The sequence below is a fragment of the Bradysia coprophila genome, unplaced genomic scaffold (assembly GCF_014529535.1).
Source record: "Bradysia coprophila strain Holo2 unplaced genomic scaffold, BU_Bcop_v1 contig_232, whole genome shotgun sequence".
NCBI classification, from domain to species: domain Eukaryota; kingdom Metazoa; phylum Arthropoda; class Insecta; order Diptera; family Sciaridae; genus Bradysia; species Bradysia coprophila.
The window spans coordinates 20,048,151-20,068,118 of NW_023503493.1; the positions used below are offsets into that span (position 1 = coordinate 20,048,151).

The 19,968-nt window shown below is 38.1% G+C and overlaps 4 protein-coding genes and 1 long non-coding RNA gene across 5 annotated transcripts; 1 reads left to right on the forward strand and 4 right to left on the reverse strand.

The window, feature by feature from the left end:
• Positions 1 to 959: 959 nt before the first annotated feature.
• LOC119075674 lies at positions 960 to 1,734 on the reverse strand. The gene is made up of 2 exons (XM_037182191.1): positions 1,441 to 1,734; positions 960 to 1,363 (listed from the first exon to the last, which is right to left on the reverse strand). Exons 1-2 carry the CDS (start codon positions 1,598 to 1,600, stop codon positions 963 to 965), a joined length of 561 nt encoding a protein of 186 aa, XP_037038086.1. The 5' UTR covers positions 1,601 to 1,734; the 3' UTR covers positions 960 to 962.
• An 845-nt stretch (positions 1,735 to 2,579) lies between these two features.
• On the reverse strand, positions 2,580 to 4,098 carry LOC119075667 (DNA fragmentation factor subunit beta). Its single transcript, XM_037182179.1, has 3 exons — positions 3,902 to 4,098; positions 3,717 to 3,840; positions 2,580 to 3,658 (listed from the first exon to the last, which is right to left on the reverse strand). Exons 1-3 carry the CDS (start codon positions 4,007 to 4,009, stop codon positions 2,688 to 2,690), a joined length of 1,203 nt encoding a protein of 400 aa, XP_037038074.1. The 5' UTR covers positions 4,010 to 4,098; the 3' UTR covers positions 2,580 to 2,687.
• A 418-nt stretch (positions 4,099 to 4,516) lies between these two features.
• LOC119075658 (tRNA-dihydrouridine(47) synthase [NAD(P)(+)]-like) lies at positions 4,517 to 8,428 on the forward strand. Its single transcript, XM_037182167.1, has 8 exons — positions 4,517 to 4,671; positions 4,732 to 4,936; positions 6,523 to 6,832; positions 6,891 to 7,160; positions 7,221 to 7,432; positions 7,492 to 7,812; positions 7,871 to 8,064; positions 8,132 to 8,428. Exons 1-8 carry the CDS (start codon positions 4,643 to 4,645, stop codon positions 8,361 to 8,363), a joined length of 1,773 nt encoding a protein of 590 aa, XP_037038062.1. The 5' UTR covers positions 4,517 to 4,642; the 3' UTR covers positions 8,364 to 8,428.
• Positions 5,507 to 6,079, reverse strand: LOC119075680. Its single transcript, XR_005087430.1, has 2 exons — positions 5,917 to 6,079; positions 5,507 to 5,846 (listed from the first exon to the last, which is right to left on the reverse strand). It is a non-coding gene; the product is annotated as an uncharacterized LOC119075680 (long non-coding RNA).
• Positions 8,429 to 8,536: 108 nt separating the features above from the next.
• Positions 8,537 to 17,839, reverse strand: LOC119075579 (zinc finger protein 91-like). Its single transcript, XM_037182046.1, has 17 exons — positions 17,674 to 17,839; positions 16,941 to 17,249; positions 16,637 to 16,876; positions 16,422 to 16,572; positions 15,903 to 16,350; positions 15,670 to 15,827; positions 15,502 to 15,603; positions 15,353 to 15,436; positions 14,761 to 15,281; positions 10,669 to 11,149; positions 10,518 to 10,595; positions 9,917 to 10,451; positions 9,700 to 9,857; positions 9,540 to 9,641; positions 9,391 to 9,474; positions 9,161 to 9,328; positions 8,537 to 9,085 (listed from the first exon to the last, which is right to left on the reverse strand). The coding sequence occupies exons 2-17, from the start codon at positions 17,247 to 17,249 to the stop codon at positions 8,730 to 8,732; spliced, it is 3,975 nt and encodes a 1,324-aa protein (XP_037037941.1). The 5' UTR covers positions 17,674 to 17,839; the 3' UTR covers positions 8,537 to 8,729.
• Between the last annotated feature and the right edge of the window lie 2,129 nt (positions 17,840 to 19,968).

A 19,968-nucleotide genomic window follows, 5' to 3' on the forward strand; every position in this document is an offset into this window, starting at 1 on the left:
ATTGAAAGGCTGATATCTCCTTACGAAGCAACTGAGGAAGCCTCTAAATGGTAATCCCAATTTAATGATGTTATTAGCATTTTTAGGAGGTTAGATTGTTTAAAACCTTATCCAACTCCAACTCTTATCCAGCGCCAGAATAAGTTTAACAAGGAAGTTCACCAACTTGTTATAAAGACATAGCAAATAATGTTGAAAGTGGTTACATGGAAAAAAAGACAAATACTAATGTACGCTCGAGGCGTGTAAGACTCAAATAATATATCTCGTGAAGGAAAAATATTTTCAGAATTTGCGAATAGTAGACTTGTCGTTGATGAACTGACAACTTTCCGTGTATTAACAGAATAAAGAGTTTTCCAAATTCCAAATTTCCAAATTTTCATTGTTTATTGAATGACATCGAATCGTCAAATCCACCAAAAACAAGATAGAAAAATTTCAGCATAAAATCTGTACTTAAATTTAAAAAAGTAGCTGACCACGAAAGGAGCTTGAATTTAACATTATGAGACTAAAAGTAACAATCAGGGTGTAGTGCTCTGCGTATCTAATGTGCAGATCTTGGCGTACGTCTTCCTAGTATTTTTTAAATGTACGTTTCGATAATGGTCTTCTAGGTATTGCTTTGTGACAGATGGACAAGCAATGCAACTCTTCAGTGTGTAAGCGACCATGTCGTAGAAAATTAGATTTGTAATGGGAACCATAACCATAATTTCTCTTCCTAACAGACGAAACATTGTCACGTGAGTTTCTATGCTGTGTTAAATGGCAGCTGCGTTTAACGACACGAAATAATTCATTTCACGTGAACGTTGCGAACATTTAAATAGACGTTTTCACATTGCCCGATCTGTGTCCGGAAAGTTTTACCACTGATTTTTAGTAATTGTTGTAGGGCACCCTTGGAACTACTTGGGAGTGAACACCTATGAGTGAATACATTTCAAGTTTAAATTTTACTTTTTATTCAACATATCCAATATTTCCTTTTTCAGCTGGTCCTTTTCTGTTGGTTCAAATTTTTGAAGTTTGCTTCTAACCGTCTTTATAAACTCAACATCTTCAATTTGGCTCGCTAGCCGCTTTCTAGCATTGTGAAATTCGTTTTTATCTTCTCCGATTTCAGAATCGTTGGAGTTACACGTTCTACTATTATCGGCTTCGATCTTGCTTGTACTTGGGGATCCTCCACATAATAGTGTCGCCCACTCTTTTGCGTTGCTCTCTAAAAACGTCAAATGATCACCGTACTTTTCCAAAAATGTTGTTCTCTGAATCGATGGATCTCTGAATTCTGCCTGGCGATCGTGTCGGTATTGTTCACGTATCAGTAGCCAATTCTCTTTGAGCCATGTTACTGTTTGGTAACGTAGAATGCACTATGTGAATGTTTTACAACACATTTTTTAAGTGGCCAGTTTACTCATTACTTACTTTTCAGTCTGGTCTTTTGTGATAAGACCTTCCAAGTCGGTTGATCAGTCACAAAATCGTTTACATCAAAATTTGGTTTGTACCACAACAACGTACCATGCTCTTTCATAGCATTTATCATTAAAAGATTGTTGTGCATTTCCATATCTCTTGGAGGCATTTTAAAGAATGAATAATTTAAAGAATGGAACGAGAATGAATTATATAGTCACGTAGTCTATAAATGAATGTCTTTACAGTTCTTCACGTTCTTCACAACAAAAACACTCTCCATACCAAAATACAAAAATCAATTGACATCTGCACTGAACTAATTTAAAGTCGGCACTAATGTCGTCCCCGGTCAATTGCACCATATGTTCAGTCTTCAATGTCACTTAGAAAAGTCCGTCCGCCAAAATTTGATTGATTGTTTTTTTTTTTTTGAATTTTTCCTTTGGTGAAGTTCTTATTAACGAGGTGGTTCGTTATAACTCCACGGAGTGACGAAGTGAGCTAAAATCAGCCTAATACAGCAGTGTTTCCTAGCATAACATCGAAAATATTTGTAGGTTGATGGAATAGGCTTGATGTTAAGGACCATTTTAGACAAAACTCATCGATTACTTCTGCTGGAGGTTAAAGGTTAATGAGCAGCAAAGTTGACGTTTTCGTGTTAGTGGTGTGTGTGATATAATTTTTCAATGAATTTCGGTCATAATTCCTCTAGGTAGTATACCTCTATGTGAGCAGGTTAAAAAGACCCAAAAAATGTGAAAATGAGTTTAGTTTCGTTTCGATCAAGTTACTTTCCATAGAGATATTGTAACTGACGTTGTGACAGTGTTTTGAGCGTGTTTTTACTGCTTGCAGGTTCTTTCTTCTATATTTGGGAATTTTGAACCATACACATTTCTCCAAAAACAACAGAGGATCTTCTGAAGACAAGAAAAAGGTCGCCCTCCTAAATAGTATATTTTATTTCAGTTTCAAAACAATAACAAAATGTTAACATGTCACATACGGTTATTCATCTGTTATGCATAATGACGACAAAAATAATGACAAGCTCTGGGTAATATGGTCCTTTATACAGCAAAATGAATGTTAAAAAAATTGAAGTACAAGATTTGAAATCAACAGATTAAAGTAATAGACCCGATAATAATGCTGGTCATATGCTTGCCGTCTGTAACAGGCGTAACAGGTTAAAAAGATAATAAATTACAAAATGAAGAAACTACAAACGAAAGTTGCTCATTCCTCCTCTACTTTTCTGACTGCTTTTGTCGATTGGACGATGCCAGTAATTTCTCAATAAATTTATATTCGTCACATTTCGTACATATCCCGCCACCACTTGATTCCAGCTCATGTACGCCCTTATCATGGCAGACAATGTGAACGAATTTCAAATTTTCAACTGTAAAAATTTCCAGAAAATATTTCAACACCGAAATGTTCACACAGATTCGTTTGTGTTTCGAGCATTTCAATTTGCCATCAACCAAATCCGTAATAGAATCCAACATTGATGGCAAAATCGACCGAGATATTTCGATACGATGATCCAAATTCCAGATCTGGAATAAAATGGCATTCTCTCGACTTTCGTACGGATTGATTATGTGATTTCCGTAGTTACACTCGTCCGAGTTCCATAGTCCGTGGCACAGGAAATCCCCTTCGTCGGTGCACAGAGACACACAAAATTGATCAATAATTTCGTGTTTTTCTAGCATGTTTCTGATGTTCTGCTTCAGTTTCTTTCTTGGCACCTCACCGTCCAATTGATCATGGACACATTTTCTCTTAATCAGTTGATGTTTGTTCGAATGGCTACGATCGAAATACGATGAAAAGTAGTCCACACCAGTCAATAAATTGCGAAACGTCTCCAAAATGTTATCAATTAGAATGTGTGCCCTTTTGTTCGTTCGATAAATTACCGATCGACAGAGATCATCTTTTGTTTTGTAGAAATAGCCTCGAATTCGATCTTGAGATCGGCGACACATTACTTTTTCCTTCGTATCTAATCCAACCGGTTGTCCTTCGAACCATTCAACATGATCAGTCTTTGTACTTTTCAATTTTAGATTTTCCGATGATTTTCGAAGACATTCACTCAAATGCTTATTCACCTCGTCTCGATATTCGTTTACAAAATTTCTGATTAAATTGCCCGTTTCGATAACACTGAAATTTTTCCGAATCGCATTGTAGAACAGCTCAAAATCTGAAACAATTTTCAAGGTCAGTAGTGCTTGTTTCCATACATAGTTATGACGCCTTACCTGTTTCCACTTTATCTTGCTGAGTAGCGACAATGAACAATGTTTGTGGTGCTATCGTGCTAAAATAGTCTTCATCTAACACAGCTGCCCCGTCCTTGGCCACATACAGCAATGGCTTTCGAATCTTTGCCAAGGAAAAATTAAGAAAATTATTAAATTAAGCTCTGTAGCAGATTGTCACTTACATTCAATTTTACAGAGGCCTTATCCAGTAGCATTTTTAGCGAGTTGGCTGCTACACCAATCTTTCGCGTGCGATTCACATTTGTGATTTTGTATCCATTCAATTGCATTTTATCAATCTAGATTCTGCGTTTTATTGTGCAAGACTAGAGTTTGTTTGTGAACTTGCTCCATTTAAATGTAAACAAAACAAAGACGACAGTAAGAACAGCTGATTAATGTGATGAGAATCCCAGGCGATATAATTGCTAGTGCGGTCAACGGTGTCACGACGGCTTTGGGCCTGCTATTATTTTTTTAAATAAAGCAGAGAAACGTGATAAATGCTGGACGATCGGACGAGCTCTTTACTGATTTCAGAGATTTTTAAAAGTTATCAGAAAGTATGGTGACCGTATTTCAGCTTTGCTTTGACAAAATGAATATGATTCATATGGTTGTAATGTCTATAGGTTTGTTCCAAGTATAAACACGAAATTTGACTGGCTGAGGTGGATGAGGTTATGTCTGGATGAAATTTGATAGTAATTTGACAATTATTCATATGTCTTTGGTAACAGACTTTTATGCACGGCTCGTGTAAGTACGACGGCTCATTCACTTAGTCAACACATGCGCACGAAATGTCAATTTGACATTTCTGTACGATGTGAGTACACATAACCTCTGAACCATTATTTAGATATACTCTCGCGCTTATCACTTCTTGAAACGTGTTTTTATTTAACAGAATAATTGAAACCATGGATGGAATCTGTTACGTGAAGAAAGAGTGTGTTTGCTGAATTAGCCGCCTTCAAATTCTGTCTCTGAATAAATTGTTTCCTTACAGATTCCTGATTGCCACAGAAGCTCGGTCCAATGCATCGGAAAGTAATTCCAATGCACCCGAACTGCCAGACACAACGAAGAGCTGTGATAACGTAAATCAGAATGAGTCGGTCGATGGGAGTGAGAAGAGAAAATGTTCAGAACTGGAGGAGGGACAGGAGCCGAAGCGGAAAAAGTACGACAAGAAAAATCGCGGGCAAAATAAGGTATAGATTTCGTCTTTAAATTATAATTGTTTTGATTCCTACTAACGCATTGTCTATTCATCCAACTCGGTGAAGAAGATTTTTATCTAAGAATTTTTTATTTGCATTCCTGGGTAGTAATTTAAGTCACCAATGTTTCTCAAGCACATTCAAAACGTAAATTTCGACCTTATCACATCACCTTCGCCGTTGGTGTTATTGAGATTACAGGATTTTGTTAATCTGTATTATCGGTCTTGATTCCATAGACAATCATTATCCATGTGACCTGACATGCCGCTGATTTTACATCGTAATTTGAAAGTCAATTTTACACGAACTGATGGACATTCTTATTCTTTAAAAATTGATATGAATTCGAAGTTTCTTAAGGCAGGGGAGTGACAGGTATTTTGGCTCTGAACTAAAGTTTGTTTATTTATAACGATCCTAAATCAGAATCCACGCGAAACGTTGAGCGACCTACATTCTGTCAATAAGGTTTCGATTTTTAGTCGTCGATCGCTTTTCATCGCATCAACTTTCGATTGTTACAGACTGAATGTAATGCTAAAGAGTAAAGACAAACGATATGACTCAGTCGCTGACTTTCAATTTTATTTCCGTCTTTTTCATTTAAAGGCTTTGTTGGCATTTTAATCTATTTCCAATCCTTTCCATTCAGACTCTACTTACCAAACTTGTGTTCAAACACCGGCTTCTGTTCCTCTGGTGGCGGTTGCCGTGGTGGTGGATCAATAACAGTTGTACGTTCTGGAATAGGTCGTATTATCTCCCATGGGGGCGGTTGTCCAGGATATGGATTTCTTTCTCTTTGTCCTCGGTGTATATCTCCCCAAATATCATTCGGCCATGGCGTGTCTGGTAGTTTGGTTGGTACTACCGTTTTCTGTGCGGGTGCTTGGTGGATCTAAATTTCGAATTTTGGTTCGTTAGTTGCTTTACCTAAGTGGGTTTTCTATGTGGTGAAGAAATTTTACCAGAAGCGATAGGAAGATTCCTATCAAAACGTAGAAATATTTCATGATCGTCTTCACTCTACGAACGATGAGCTAAAAAGCCATAATTTCAGTTGATGCAACGTCCTTTTATAATGGTAAATAACAAATAAAGGTGGTTTGTTGAAACGGCGGAAAAACAAAATTTTATCTGTCTCCACGAATTGTTTAAACAGGTTGTACATTTTGAGGTCATAATTCATTGTTTGTCTACATTGAAAATAAACTCGCAACTGGAGTTGGGAACACCAGGGTACCGGTGAATATTCGCAAAACAAACGTTTAATAAAATGTCTCGGGTTTGTAGTTGCAGATGTCATGTAATTTCCAAATGAGAAATGAATAAGTTCGCGATAGACAGGATTTCGAGCAAAATTGCTTTAATATTTTAATAAGCTAACTTTTTTGGAATAATTGTCAATGAACCACTTTTTTAAAGTGGTGGAAACGGCCGAAGGGGAAATATATGTTACCTTAAAGTCAAGCCTACCTAGTACTTAACGCATTCGATTTTCCACGCTCTTCCACAAAATTGCTAGCCATCATTGTCAAGTAAAATTTATTCTTGTCTTCCACTGACTCACCCAGGGCCGGCATCAAAATCGATTTCATCACATCAAAGAGGACAATTTGTGTAAGTCATTGTTCAATGGCAGTGATAACGCAACGAAATGCGCATACGAAAAATGTAAATTTATCCACGACATCCACAAATATATGGAGAACAAACCCGCAGATGTGGCTGGTACATGCTACATATATTCGACGAAGGGATTTTGCGAACGTGGATTAACCTGTAGATTTTCTGGAAGCCATTTAGATGAAAATTTGAATAATTTAAAGGCTGAATTCTACAATCCGAATGCCGGGAATGATACGAAAAATCAGATCAGCTACGGTGAGTGTTAGAGCAATATGCGATAGTTTTGTGACTTACGCCTACGTTCAATTTTCAGACCTTCAAGTTACGCTACGAAAGCGCAACTACAATTTCGACCTGTCCAAGAAAATTTTAGCTGAGATTGACGCCGAAAAGAAACAAAAAAAGGAAAGTCCAGAGGAAAAACCAATGGGCTTTGTGCCAGATACAGACGTCATCAAGGAGAGAGTTGACGAGAAAAGGTCAATTAATTTTCGTGAAAAGTTGTTCTTGAGCCCATTGACGACTGTGGGTAATCTCCCGTTTCGTCGGATTTGCAAAGAGTTCGGTGCCGATGTTACATGTGGTCAGTTGAATTTATTTCCGCTCGGAATTTTGCTTTTTTAAATATGATATTTTCCTGAAGGTGAAATGGCTTGCGCTGTTCCGATTTGTAATGGACTTTCGCAAGAGTGGGCTCTGACCAAGCGACACTCTTCAGAAGACTTATTTGGCGTACAGTTATGTGCAAATAATCCCCAACTGCTAACGTTCGCGTGTCAATTATTGAAAGAAAACGCAGAAGTGGACTTCATCGATCTTAATCTGGGATGTCCGATTGAATTGATCTATGGACAGGTAATGATCAGCGCTATAATAATAATTGACCATGAAATTGCAATATCATCGAATTACAGGGTGCCGGCAGTGCATTAATTCGACGACCGAATGTGCTGGAGATTATGGTCAGAAGTTGTAGTCGATTACTTGGCGAAACTCCATTTACTGTCAAGACCCGCACCGGAGTCTATGCTAACAAAAGTGTTGCCCACGAACTTGTACCTAAGTTCGAAGAATGGGGCACGAGTTGTATTACAATCCATGGTAGATCCAAGGAACAGCGATACACAAAACGAGCTGATTGGGAGTATATTGAAGAATGTGCATCGAAAGCAACAAAAGTGCCGGTTATCGGTAATGGAGACATTCTAAATTTCGAGGATTACAATGCATCGAGGGTAAGCATTTACTGAAAGCGAAAATGGTTCTCTTTGTGTGACTGCATTTTGATTATAGGCTGCAGCTCCTAGTCTTTCTGGAGTTATGATTGGTAGAGGTGGTCTGATTAAGCCATGGCTATTCAAAGAAATCAAAGAGCAAAAACATTGGGATCCGTCAAGCAGCGAACGATTTGATATAATTAAAAAGTACGTCAACTATGGACTCGAACACTGGGGAAGCGACACTAAAGGCATCGAAAATACCCGAAGGTAAGTTCTTACCGCATAGGTGCCGACCGTTTCGAACGATCAACAATCAAACGATTTTGGTTAACAGATTCTTCCTCGAATGGCAATCCTTCCTGTATCGCTACGTGCCATTTGGTCTGCTCGAAAGGCCACCGCAACGGATCAACGAGCGCCCGGATGCGTACCATGGACGAGATGATCTGGAAACGTTGATGGCATCAGGGAAATGTAGCGATTGGATCAAATTAAGTGAAATGCTATTGGGACCGGTTCCGGATGGATTCACTTTTTTGCCGAAACATAAAGCGAATTCGTTTTGATTTGTTGATAAGATCAAATTGTAAATGAAAGCTGAGGAACATTAAAGGTGCTCTTCTGCAGACTATTTCCTTGCAAATCTTTTCGTTAAAATGGAAGGGGAGGCCTACTTCCAGCAGTGTATATTCATATGGGTTATAGTTCGATGACGCCTTGAGTAGCTGGAAACACCACCTTCAATTATAATATTTTGATTTTATTCTATGCTTTCCAGTAACATAGGATATAATGGTGTGTGTGTGTTTCTAGTACGTCTAATAAATGAGCCCTAAAATTATCTTTTACAATTTTGTGCTTAATTACAAATAGAAAATCCAGAATAATTAGTACCGCAAACTCCAACTACTTTATGTCTAATAAATGTTTTTCTAAAGCCAGTTCGGATGCCCCTGCCGTTGGAATATTGAATGCGATAAATTCAGAACGTCACTCATTGCCTTATTATTGGACACAACTTTCATTGGCATCGGTGGCATCATCATCTGTGGCATTGGTACAGTTGGGTTGGGCACCTGCTCGACGTGCATTGGTTCTTTCGATTCATTTTCGATATTGTGACGCTTCATTAAATGCTTGCGCAGATTGCCCGGTGCTTTGAAGGTCTGATGACATATGCCGCACGGCAGTACCTTCTTTTCGGCCAGATGTTTCTCTCGATGTTCCTCCAATTTTTCCATGGTTGCGAAGGCTTTCTTTTGACAAATGTTGCATTCATAGGGCTTATCTGAAGAGAAACAAAGAGAAAATTGGCTTAGAATCGCAAACAGCTCGAAGTATCGTACGCTTGTTAGCAACATACCAATGTGCACTTTTCCGATGTGAGTTTTCATATTTTGTATCAAACGGAACTTTTTAAAGCAATAGCTACATTGATGGGGCTTATCAGTGGAATGTACAGCTTGATGAATTTTCAATGCGCTGGGTGTTCCGAACTTTTTGGAACAGATTTCACAAACCCCGTCGAAATCTAAAAGGAATAAATCATCGAAAATCAAATGAAGTTCTTGTCTCTGGCGACGTGTTACTCACCTTTCAGGAGATGATCATTCTCATGCGTTTCGAGGTGCTTCTTCAGACAGTACTTTTGATTGAATTTCTTCAGACAAATTTGACCTGAAACATTTTAGTGAAAATTAACATTTATTCCAGTCATTGCTCAGGGTAATGTTCTCGCTCACATTGGAAAGGTTTCTCCGGAAGATGCAGGTTCATATGTTTCGATAGTGATGAGCTGTCGTGGAACGCTTTGGTGCAAACTTTACAAACGTGCGGTTTTTCACCTAAACAAATTGCAGGAAATTTGATGAGCCATTCTAGCCTATACCCATTCAATTTTACCTGTGTGCACCCTCATATGAAGTTGAAGACTCGATGGCTGTGAAAACGCTTTGGAGCAGATCTCGCATAAGAAATTCTTTTCAGCGGTGTGAATCTTTCGATGGCGATGTAATGCCGAACAATCGGTAAAAGCGCGCTGACAAATTTCGCAGACAAATCTGTGGGTGGGCAGTTTTTTTTAGGTTATCGTTCGGTGCGCTTAGACCTTCGCTCTTACCTTTTTTCGCCCGTATGAATCCTCATATGTTTTGTTAGTCGTGACGAAACACTAAATGCCTTTGAGCAAACACTGCACACAAAATCCTTAATACCCGTGTGATGAGACATGTGGGCCCGAAGACTTTCCGACTGATTGAATTTGGCATCGCACACCTTACACTCGTAGACTTTCACTCCTTTTTCGTGAGTTTTCATGTGATATTTGGAATTCTTAGCGATAATTTTGAAGCAAATGGGGCACTCTTCCGTTTCATCGTCTTGGCCTAGTATACCCCTGGAGGTACTGTGACTCTTCATGTGCACATTTAGGTTCATTTTTCGGCTGAATGCCTGCTCGCAAATTTCACATTTGAACCTCCGTTCCGATGGCTTTCGGTTAGCCCGTTCCTCGGGATTGTGAACCATTTTCATGTGCTTGCCCCGAGTGGATGACGCCGTAAAGGCTTTATTGCAAATATCACATTTATACCGCTTTTCACCTGTGTGGATCAACATATGGCCATGTAAACTCGATGAGCTTGCAAATTTCTTTTCTGGAATGTTAAAAATGGGTAAATATTTCCAACCCGTCCCAGTTTACCTAAAAATTAGACAAATACCGCAGACTTTACACGTATAGGGAGTTCGTCCACTGTGAATGTTCATATGAGCACGTAGGTATTTCCCTTCGGCAAAAGCTGCAACAGAATCACGATGACAGATTACAGTTAGCTGATACTTTCACTCTAACGCCCATTGCTCATCACTTACCCTTATCACATATGTGACACTTGTAATTCTTGACACCGGTATGACGAATCATATGTTTCTTGAATGATGTGAATGAAGCGAACCGTTTCTCACAGAGAAAACATTCATTGTTCTTTAAAGCTTTTTGTCGCTGTTCATCGGTCATATTCTTATAAATGTCATATCCGGATGACTCTTCCGGTTCTGGAGCTGGTTCTGGTTTGACTTTGACTTCGGGCTTCGTATCAGATTCAGAATCAGGATCCGGTTCGTCCTTTGGTGTTACTAGGCTGGTATCATCGTTTGACTCATTTTTGTCTTCACGTTTAAGTACATCACTTTTATTATCGGATTGGCTGTCATCATCGTCATCACCACCACCGTCTTCATCTTTATTGTCTTCGTCCTCCTCCTCTTCATCATCCTGTTCCTCCACATAATCTTCGTCATCATCTCCGTTTTGCGATTGTTCATCTGATTGATTTGAATCCTCTTCGTCCATCTACAATGAAAATTAGAAATTATCGAATTGTCGAATATAATTAGGACTGGCTGTGAATTGTTTTGTGTTCTACGGCTAACGAATCGAATTGAAGGCCGAACACGGATATTGATAACAAAAAATGGAAACACCTAACCCTGAAGATTGCAAAAAAAAACGTCCCATGCTTCAGTCCAATTAAACGAATTACAGTTCGAACGCCACAGATCTAATGTTAAAATACACTTCAATCTGAGAGATTTTATGTTTACTGTCGGAAAATCGTTTGTTATCATTATGGAACTCATGAACGTTCTGTTGACAACATTGTGTGTATCGAGCAGATATTTGCTGTCATTTCATTTTGTTATCAATATTCGCGTCCACTTTATTTATTTGTTCACTTTCCACGTATTGTCAGCATTTTTGCAATATTACATTACTACCCAAGCATAACTTCATAGTTTATGTGAATACACATTATATTAGCGGGCCAAAAGATAAATTCAAAATAAACATAAGAAACTCGACATTTTCCTTATCATATCGCCCGAGTTATCAAACTTTATAGAAACGTTACCTTTCCATTCGCCTAGTCGGTTGGCCTGTAGAGGCGCCACATTTTTTTTATAGTACTTCATTCTCACTGTACTATTTTTTTGTGTAACAACTTCACATTGATTCATTCCCAAGAAATGTCACAGCAGTGAAGTTTGTTCATGAAAAAATAATTCAGTGACAGCAGACTTTTGATGAAGAAAAGTACTAAATTGTAATAGATTTTGCCCTTAGTTTCTAAACTCCATTCTCCTATTAAATTGACTAAATTTTGTAGGTATCAGAACTGAAAACGCACTTTCCGATTCTATGAACGAATTTTTGTAAATTTTAGAAGGTTCTTGTTTCAGATAAAAAGGTTTGTTAACTTTATGTACACTGAATAGCAGTTCATGTCCATTGCTGATTTCGATCGAAAAGTGTCACCCAAAAAAAGACTTAAAAACATTCCCTTGACCAAATACCAAATACTATACATTGTTGCGGTCACATGAACTTGAGATCCATTTCAAACAATTGTTTCACCATATGAGTCCCATATGACTGAATGTTTAGTCAGTGCACTTGCCATGGAACTTTTGCTACAAGTGCATACACAAAATTCACAGAGAAAAATGGCTCGGGAGCCACAACACATCAAAAAGTTGTTTTCCTTGGCACTTTGATTGTCAAAAATGAACTGTTTTGTAGAATTCAATCACTTCGCTACACTTACCATGCAATATTCCTCACTGGTACGACTGTTTGCAATGATAAAACCACTCTTAGAGTGAACGTATCAGATTAATTAATGGGATTCGCTCACTGAATTGGTTTTAGTAGAAAAATTTATCCATCATGGCTGTACACAAAAAATCCTACGATCATATTTTAGCATACAGTGACGGAAAACGTATACCCAGCCAAAATAATTTGTTCTGCAGATATGGACAGGTATTCCCCATAAGCACATTCGTGGAATATGGGAAACTAACCGTTTCATGGTTCAATTGGACATTTGTTATCGGAAACAAGCACAATGGTTATTTACGTCACAAGGACCGTTCACTTTCGTGTGACGTATATAAGATTTGTATGCCTTGGGGCCAAAATCGAGGTCAACTTTGGAAATTTTCTGTCGATTTTTTCCCTCTGAATGAAAACTTTTTTGAGTACTTGGTTTGGGCGATGTATTTAAGCTATTTTCACAGCCGATAGCCCGAACGAAGTGAGTACGGGAAGTGCACAAATACACAAAACTTAATACTTAACCTTTCCGCCTTCTCAATCGTTAAGAAAAAAAAATCATTCAAGGGGTCGAAAACCCGAGAAAAATCTCTAAACTCCCTCATTTTCGGTCCCGACACTTCGTTCGGGCTACATCTCGCGAATTGGCCTAAAATCAAACGTTCAGAACAGATACACAAATAACTATTTCATGCTTGTTATGCGAACCGAAAGTGATTGATTGATTTTTTTAAATCAATTCACGCCGTAAGTGCGGTCGAAATTCAAAATGGAAAGTGTGGAGGTCTTTCTAACGTAGCGTCATTTTCATACAAGGAAGCGTTGAAATGTATTTTTCGGTTCACTTTTTAATCGAATCGTTCACTTAAAATTCGAATTTTAGGCACACTTATGGCGTTAATTTTGAGGGGCGAAAATTTACTTTTTCATACCTAGGACCCGAAATATGAAAACAACTATTCGTACCACGGCCTAAAAGTCTTTTTTATCGTATTCGATTCCAGACTTCGCCTTCGGCTCTGTCTGGAAACTTCTCACACGCTAAAAAAGACTTTTAATCCTAGGTACGAAATGTACTATTTTTTGAGAATTTACTTTGGAATTTTACTTTCGGTTCCCATAACAAGCATGAACAAGAATAGACCGGCTAAAGCCTGGTGAGGTCTTTTTTCTAATTTCTGTTTGGAACTACCAACTACCAACTATTTGACCTACCAAAACTACCACATTTTCGAATTGCAATGTTAACTGTGAACTATCGGTTATCAGATAACAGATAATTATTATTTGCCTGGTGTTGATATGCTCATGGTGGCTTTGCAATTTTGAATGTCAATCCAGCTCACAACTACCAAAACTACCGACTACCAAATTTTCGATTTATAAATAGGCGAGCAGTTAGAATAACTTCGTCAGTCGATTTCGTAGTTTCGAATAGTAAACATCTCTTCCCCAAAAATTACGTTTGGCAGTCAATTATAGCCTTGGTAGTCCAACTACCAACTACCAAATTTTCGAATTGCAATGTTAACTGTGAGCTATCGGTGATCAGATAACAAATAATTATTATTTGCCTGGTGTTGATATGCTCATGGTGGCTTTGCAATTTTGAATGTTAATCCAGCTCGAAACTACCAACCACCAAAAATACCAACTACCGACTGAGAGCTACCAAAACTACCAAATTTGTGGAACAGACAGACGGACAGACAGACAGACAGACAAACCGGCCATAATAGGGTATTTTTTCTAGAAGAAAAAAGACCTAAAAAGTAGTCGATGATAGCTGATGAGGACGAGGACTTATGAATAGCAAAATATATGTTAAAGGGAGGGAATTATAAAATCCAGTAGAAGTCAATAGTGAAGTCATGTGATGCTTCAGTAGTGCAACCATAGCAGTGTATGGCCAACGCATTTCAAGCAAAAGTTGTCATATTCGACAGCTGCCAAAGAGAGTGTTACTTTGTATGAAATGGTTTTTCTTTACAGTGTTTTACAGTTGTGTGCCATCGAGTTTCAGTACCCTCTTAATTGAGAGTACCACCAACACACTTAAAGCATTAGTGGTACTCTAAATACGGTACTGTCACTTTCAAGCGAGTGACGTAGTGATAACAGCTAAAGTTCACCCTTTCAGCCCACTATATTCAAATATTTAGCGTTTCAACTGGTCAGTGTAGTTGCCGTTTTTATTTAAATATTTGAAAAAGAACAAAAAAAAATATTTTCAAATTATGTATAATTACAAACTACGAAGATAAAATATTTCACATATTCCCAATTTCTAACTAAAAGGAAGAAATGCGCCAGTTTCATACAATCGATGTTGCTCTCGTATACCATTACATCCAACTAGGCGGTTCATGCCGTTGAAACATTGTTTGCGACAGATTCAAAACATTCGGCTTATTATTGCCATTCGGCATCACATCCATTGGCATTGACATTGATGCCATCGACATTGGCATCGACATCGACATGGGCATGTTGTCTATATCGTTCGGTATTTTCATTTCATTTTCCAAATTATGACGCTTTAACATATGCTTCCGTAAATTGCCAGCAGCTTTGAACGTTTTATGGCATATGTCGCATGGTAGGACCTTTTTCTCCGAAAAGTGCTTGTCCCGATGTTCGTCCAGTTTTTCCGTCGTAGCAAACGATTTCTGGCAAATGCTGCATTCGAATGGTTTTTCCACGTGGACCTTAGCAATGTGAGTCCTCAAATTGTTGGCCAATGTGAATTTCTTCAAACAAAGTTTGCATTGATGTTGCTTGTCGCTTGAATGTGTGGTCTGGTGGATTTTCAGTCCGGTTGGAGTGGCGAATTTCTTTGAACAAATTTTACAGATGCATTCGTCGCCAGCTAACGAATCAGAACGAATTTTATTAATGCTATGAAGGGACTGCAATAATTTTGGTTCTGTACAAACTCACTCTTGACTATGTGATCGTTCTCGTGCGTTTTCATATGCTTTTTCAGGCAGTATTTTTGGGTGAATTTCTTTAAGCAAATTTCACCTGTAAAAGGGTTTGCACAAGTGATTACAATAAAATTAACCAGTCTAAATTCACTTTAAACTCACATTGGAAAGGCTTCTCGGGAAGATGCAGGTTCATGTGCTTTGACAACGATGAACCGTCGTGGAAGGCCTTGGAACATACTTTACAAACGTGTGGTTTTTCCCCTGAACATACAAAAGAAAAGCGGTCATTGACACTCGCAGAGAATGACTCTCGCCCACGAATTTTACCTGTGTGTATCCTCATGTGCAGCTGGAGACTCGTCTGCTGAGAGAAGGCTTTCGAGCAAACCTCGCACAAGAAGTTCTTTTCGGTGGTGTGAATCATGCGATGTTTTCGTAGTGTTGAACAATCCGTGAACGCACGCTGACACACTTCACAGACGAATCTATAATGGAAACACAAAGAAGATCTTTCATGAATCGAACATCCTTTTGCACACAATTATTCCGGATCGACTTACCGTTTCTCGCCCGTATGTATTCTCATGTGTTTCGTCAAATTCGACGACATGCTGAACTCCTTCAAACAAACGGTGCAACAATACTCCTTTTTACCGGTATGTTTGGACATATGGGCACGTAAACTGTTCGACTGATGAAATCGCGCATCGCACAATTTGCATGCGTACGCTTTACCGCGTTCATGGTTTCTCATGTGCTGCTTGAAATTGTACGTAATTGTTTTGAAGCACACCGGACATTCCTGAACCACATCTCCTTCGGCCAGCAATCCCTGCTGACGATAATGCGTTTTGATGTGAACATTCAAATTGATTTTGCGACTGAACGCCTTGTCGCACATCTCGCATTTGAATTGCTTGTTCGGATTATGGACCAGCATATGTTTGCGTCGCGTTGATGATTCGGTAAATGCTTTCCCACATATCTCGCATTTGTATCGCTTTTCCCCTGAAAATTGAAAATGGAATTCGATGAAACAAAACAAAAAAACGAAACAAATCTCGATCGATCGGCCGCACCTGTATGAATTTTAATGTGTCCATGGAGACTGGACGAATTTGCAAATTTTTTCAGGCAAATATCACAGCTGTACGGCGTAGTTCCACTATGGGTCATCAGATGGGCCTTTAAGTAACTGCCTTCGGCAAATGCTTTTCCGCAGATATGACACTGAAATTATCACCTCAAATTAGCATCGAAAAGCCGATACAACCTGGCAATTCAGAAAATTCACCTTGTAGTTCTTTAAGCCAGTGTGTCGGATTATATGCCGTTTAAAGGTGGCAAAAGTACCAAACCGCTTCTGGCAAATGAAACATTCGTTATGTTTCCTAGCTGCTTCACGCTGCTCTTCGGTTATATTCTTATAAATATCGTAACCGGGAGGCTCTGGTGGCGGAGCTTCATCACCCGTTTTATCACTGGATTGAACTTTTTCAGCATCGGAAGGTTCGCGCTTTACCTGCACTTTTTCCTGTAACAGGCAAACGTTTAGACATTCTGCTTGTATCACATTTCAAATTTATTGATTTGTTTACCTGCTGATTCTTGGTATTATTTTGATTTTCTTCATCCTCTAGAATGCTGACTTCCAGTTTGACGGCGATATCGAGTCCATTACCGGCACTGGGTTTTTCCTCCACTGGTTCTTCATCCAATGACATTGAGGTAAAAATGTTGTTATCGTCGTCGTCGTCACCGCTTTCATCGTTTTCTTCTTCCTCTTCATCTTCTTCGTTATGTTCGTCTTCATCTTCATCTTCGTCTTCGTCGTCCTCGTTCGGGAACTCACTGAGATCTTCTTGTAACTGTTGAATGTCGGACAATTCGTCACATACCTCATCCATCTGCGAAAGACATGATAACTGGAAGTTAGACGGTGTGCTGAACTTTGTATTCCTACATTAACATGTAACATACGACTACTATTCACCTATACGTTTGTACGTAAGGAAAGTTAGAAAAGCACAGAATTTGCTAATAGCTTCGGTACAAATGATTTGGGGTACCATCGGGATTGGGATGAGTAAAAATAAATAGGTGACACCGAGGACACACGAACTTCAACATATCACCCGCACGTATCACTAATTATCCTTCCACATAGCCAATTTATTAATTGCAACGATCACTTTTGTTTGATACAAAACGTAGAATACAACAGCACCAATTTTATGTTTTTGACACAATTTTTGACAAAACAAATTCCATTCCGCACCGAGGACAATAAAATCTGCATTTATTTTGATATGAAATCGAGATGTTTTTTACCTTCTACTCTTAAGAACTGGACAGCTAAAATGTGCAACAACAAATTTATTTATCTTTTGTATAGGAGCAACTGGATTTTTATTATTTTTAGTTAGTTTTATGTCTCAATTTTTGTAGTCGGACACTGAACGCTAACTAAAAAAAATGAAATATCCATCATGGCTGTTACCCAGCACAAACGTTCGTATATTATTATTCGATCATGACGTATACGAGCAATTTTTGTTTTGTGAAAAAATCCCAAACGAAAAATCATTTTAGCCTTCATAATGACAGATGCTGTTACGTTCACAGAGAATCATTAGATTTTACATAGTTACCCGTGATCATACGCATGCTAAAATAAGATACGGTAAGGTAAACTTTTCTGAAAACTACTTTTGTAATGTGAAATTCGTGACAGGGATTTTCCATCGAACTTGTTTTTGTGTGCCTAGGTCCCCTGACGCCAAAAATATTTATTTTAAATTCCACTGAGCCAAGTGAGAGGTGGTCGGACGTACAGTGGACTTTTTTGTATGTGCCTAGAAAGCTATTCCACCCTAGAAGCCAAAACCACTTTTTAAAAAAATCTTCGAAGCTTTTGTGGCACGTAAACATTTCAACTTCTGCATTTCATCGTAGATGTTTCCAAAACCCCATAAGACCCTATATTCCCTGAAACAACATAAAATTACCTTTCTAATGACATCCCACACGACCATGTACGTTTCCTGTACCTCGAGAAATTTCTGTAAGACAAGTGTAAGTTTTCAGCCTTTTTTGGTTGGAAACTACAACTGCACATATCTCAGTGTGAATGAATTTTAAACCCAATAAGACCCTATTTGCCCCGAAAGTACATGCAGCAATTACCTTTCTAGTGACACCACCCACGACCCTGTGCGGCTCTACACGAGAAATTTTTGTAAGAAAAGTGCAAGTTTTCAGTTTTTGATCACCTTTCACCAGCCACAAAAGCTTCGAAGAATTTTTTTAAAAGTGTTTTTGGCTTCTAGGGTCGAACACCTTTCTAGGCACATATAAAAAAAGTCCACTGGAAAATGCGTCCGATTTCGGTGTGCTGTTTTTCAAAAGAATCCCTCCGGATGAGTTGGCATTTGAAAGGTAATTGCATGTTCTTTCGGGGCAAATAGGATTTAAAATTCCATCCACACTGACTATTTCGGTGAAATTCTAATGGTTGCCTTTTGTGGCGGAAAAGTTACAAAAATATCAACTGTTTCCCCTGATAGTCCTGGTCTTAGCTTTCTAATGACACCGAACACATCTATAGTCACACGATGATTGTACCTTTCAAGTGTAAATTTGAGGCTCATATCCTCTACTCGAAGGACTAAAAACATTGAAAATATTTGATCAACAATTCTGGACCATGCACGGCTGCTGTTTCACGGTTTCGGTAACGGTGAACATAAATAATTATACAAAACAACAAAATTCTATTCAAAACTCTAGAACGTTTATTTTACTCTGCCGTGCTAGTACTATAAGCTTGTTTACATCCATCATTACCAATGTAAGAATTTAAAATTTAGGTTTTGCGCAAATTTTGAACAGAATTTTTGTTTGTTTTGTATTAAAGTTTATGTTCTTCGTTACCGAAACCGTGAAACAGCATCATTAGAAAGTTGATTGGCATAGTCTATTTCATCTTTTTCACATTAAAAAAGAAAATAAAATCTAACTAAAACTGCGCGTCGATATCATTATATATGTGATATGTGTAGTCAAAGAGCTTCATCGAACACAAATTTTGTTGTAAGCCCAAGAATAAATCTTTGTTTATAAGTGTTAAAAATTGGAAACTATTTGATGAAGACTTGAGAAAGTTAATAATAAATTTAGAATTTTCTTAAAGGCACACGTAAGCCACCAGTAAGCTGATGCTTGAAGATGAAAATTCCAATGTCACAATTTTCTTATTCAAATTTTTTAAGTAACTACTTCATTCATAAATCATCGTTTATGTTATACACTGTAAGTGTATCGATCGATCGATGTTCTTCAATTTATTATTGTAATGTTCGTGTCTAATTGGTTATGGGAAAACGACTAAGATTTTTTTTAAAGAAAATAAATACGAAAATGAATATATTACAAGTCTTGTTTATAAATTTAAGTGCGTAACTAACTTTATATAAATCTAAATCAACCTGACAAATTGGAACTAAAATTTTTCCATCGTTATGCCATATCTGCTGTCGATATCGAGTTCTTTTTTCTGAGAAACAAGTAATGGACTTGGCCATAGTCAACACACTCTTTATGAGTTAAACTTGATAAAATTATACT

Coding starts and splice junctions, on each gene's coding strand:
- LOC119075674 (XM_037182191.1), bottom strand. CDS start 1,600: ATGCCTCCAAGAGATATGGAAATGCACAACAATCTTTTAATGATAAAT. Junction 1,364..1,440: donor ACAAAAGACCAGACTGAAAA/GTAAGTAATGAG, acceptor GTTACCAAACAG/TAACATGGCTCAAAGAGAAT.
- LOC119075667 (XM_037182179.1), bottom strand. CDS start 4,009: ATGCAATTGAATGGATACAAAATCACAAATGTGAATCGCACGCGAAAG. Junction 3,841..3,901: donor AGGCCTCTGTAAAATTGAAT/GTAAGTGACAAT, acceptor TCCTTGGCAAAG/ATTCGAAAGCCATTGCTGTA. Junction 3,659..3,716: donor GCAAGATAAAGTGGAAACAG/GTAAGGCGTCAT, acceptor AAATTGTTTCAG/ATTTTGAGCTGTTCTACAAT.
- LOC119075658 (XM_037182167.1), top strand. CDS start 4,643: ATGGATGGAATCTGTTACGTGAAGAAAGA. Junction 4,937..6,522: donor AAAATCGCGGGCAAAATAAG/GTATAGATTTCG, acceptor TGACTCACCCAG/GGCCGGCATCAAAATCGATT. Junction 7,813..7,870: donor AGGATTACAATGCATCGAGG/GTAAGCATTTAC, acceptor TTTTGATTATAG/GCTGCAGCTCCTAGTCTTTC.
- LOC119075579 (XM_037182046.1), bottom strand. CDS start 17,249: ATGGATGAGGTATGTGACGAATTGTCCGACATTCAACAGTTACAAGAA. Junction 16,573..16,636: donor CTGGCTTAAAGAACTACAAG/GTGAATTTTCTG, acceptor TGATAATTTCAG/TGTCATATCTGCGGAAAAGC. Junction 10,452..10,517: donor CTATACGTGTAAAGTCTGCG/GTATTTGTCTAA, acceptor TTAACATTCCAG/AAAAGAAATTTGCAAGCTCA.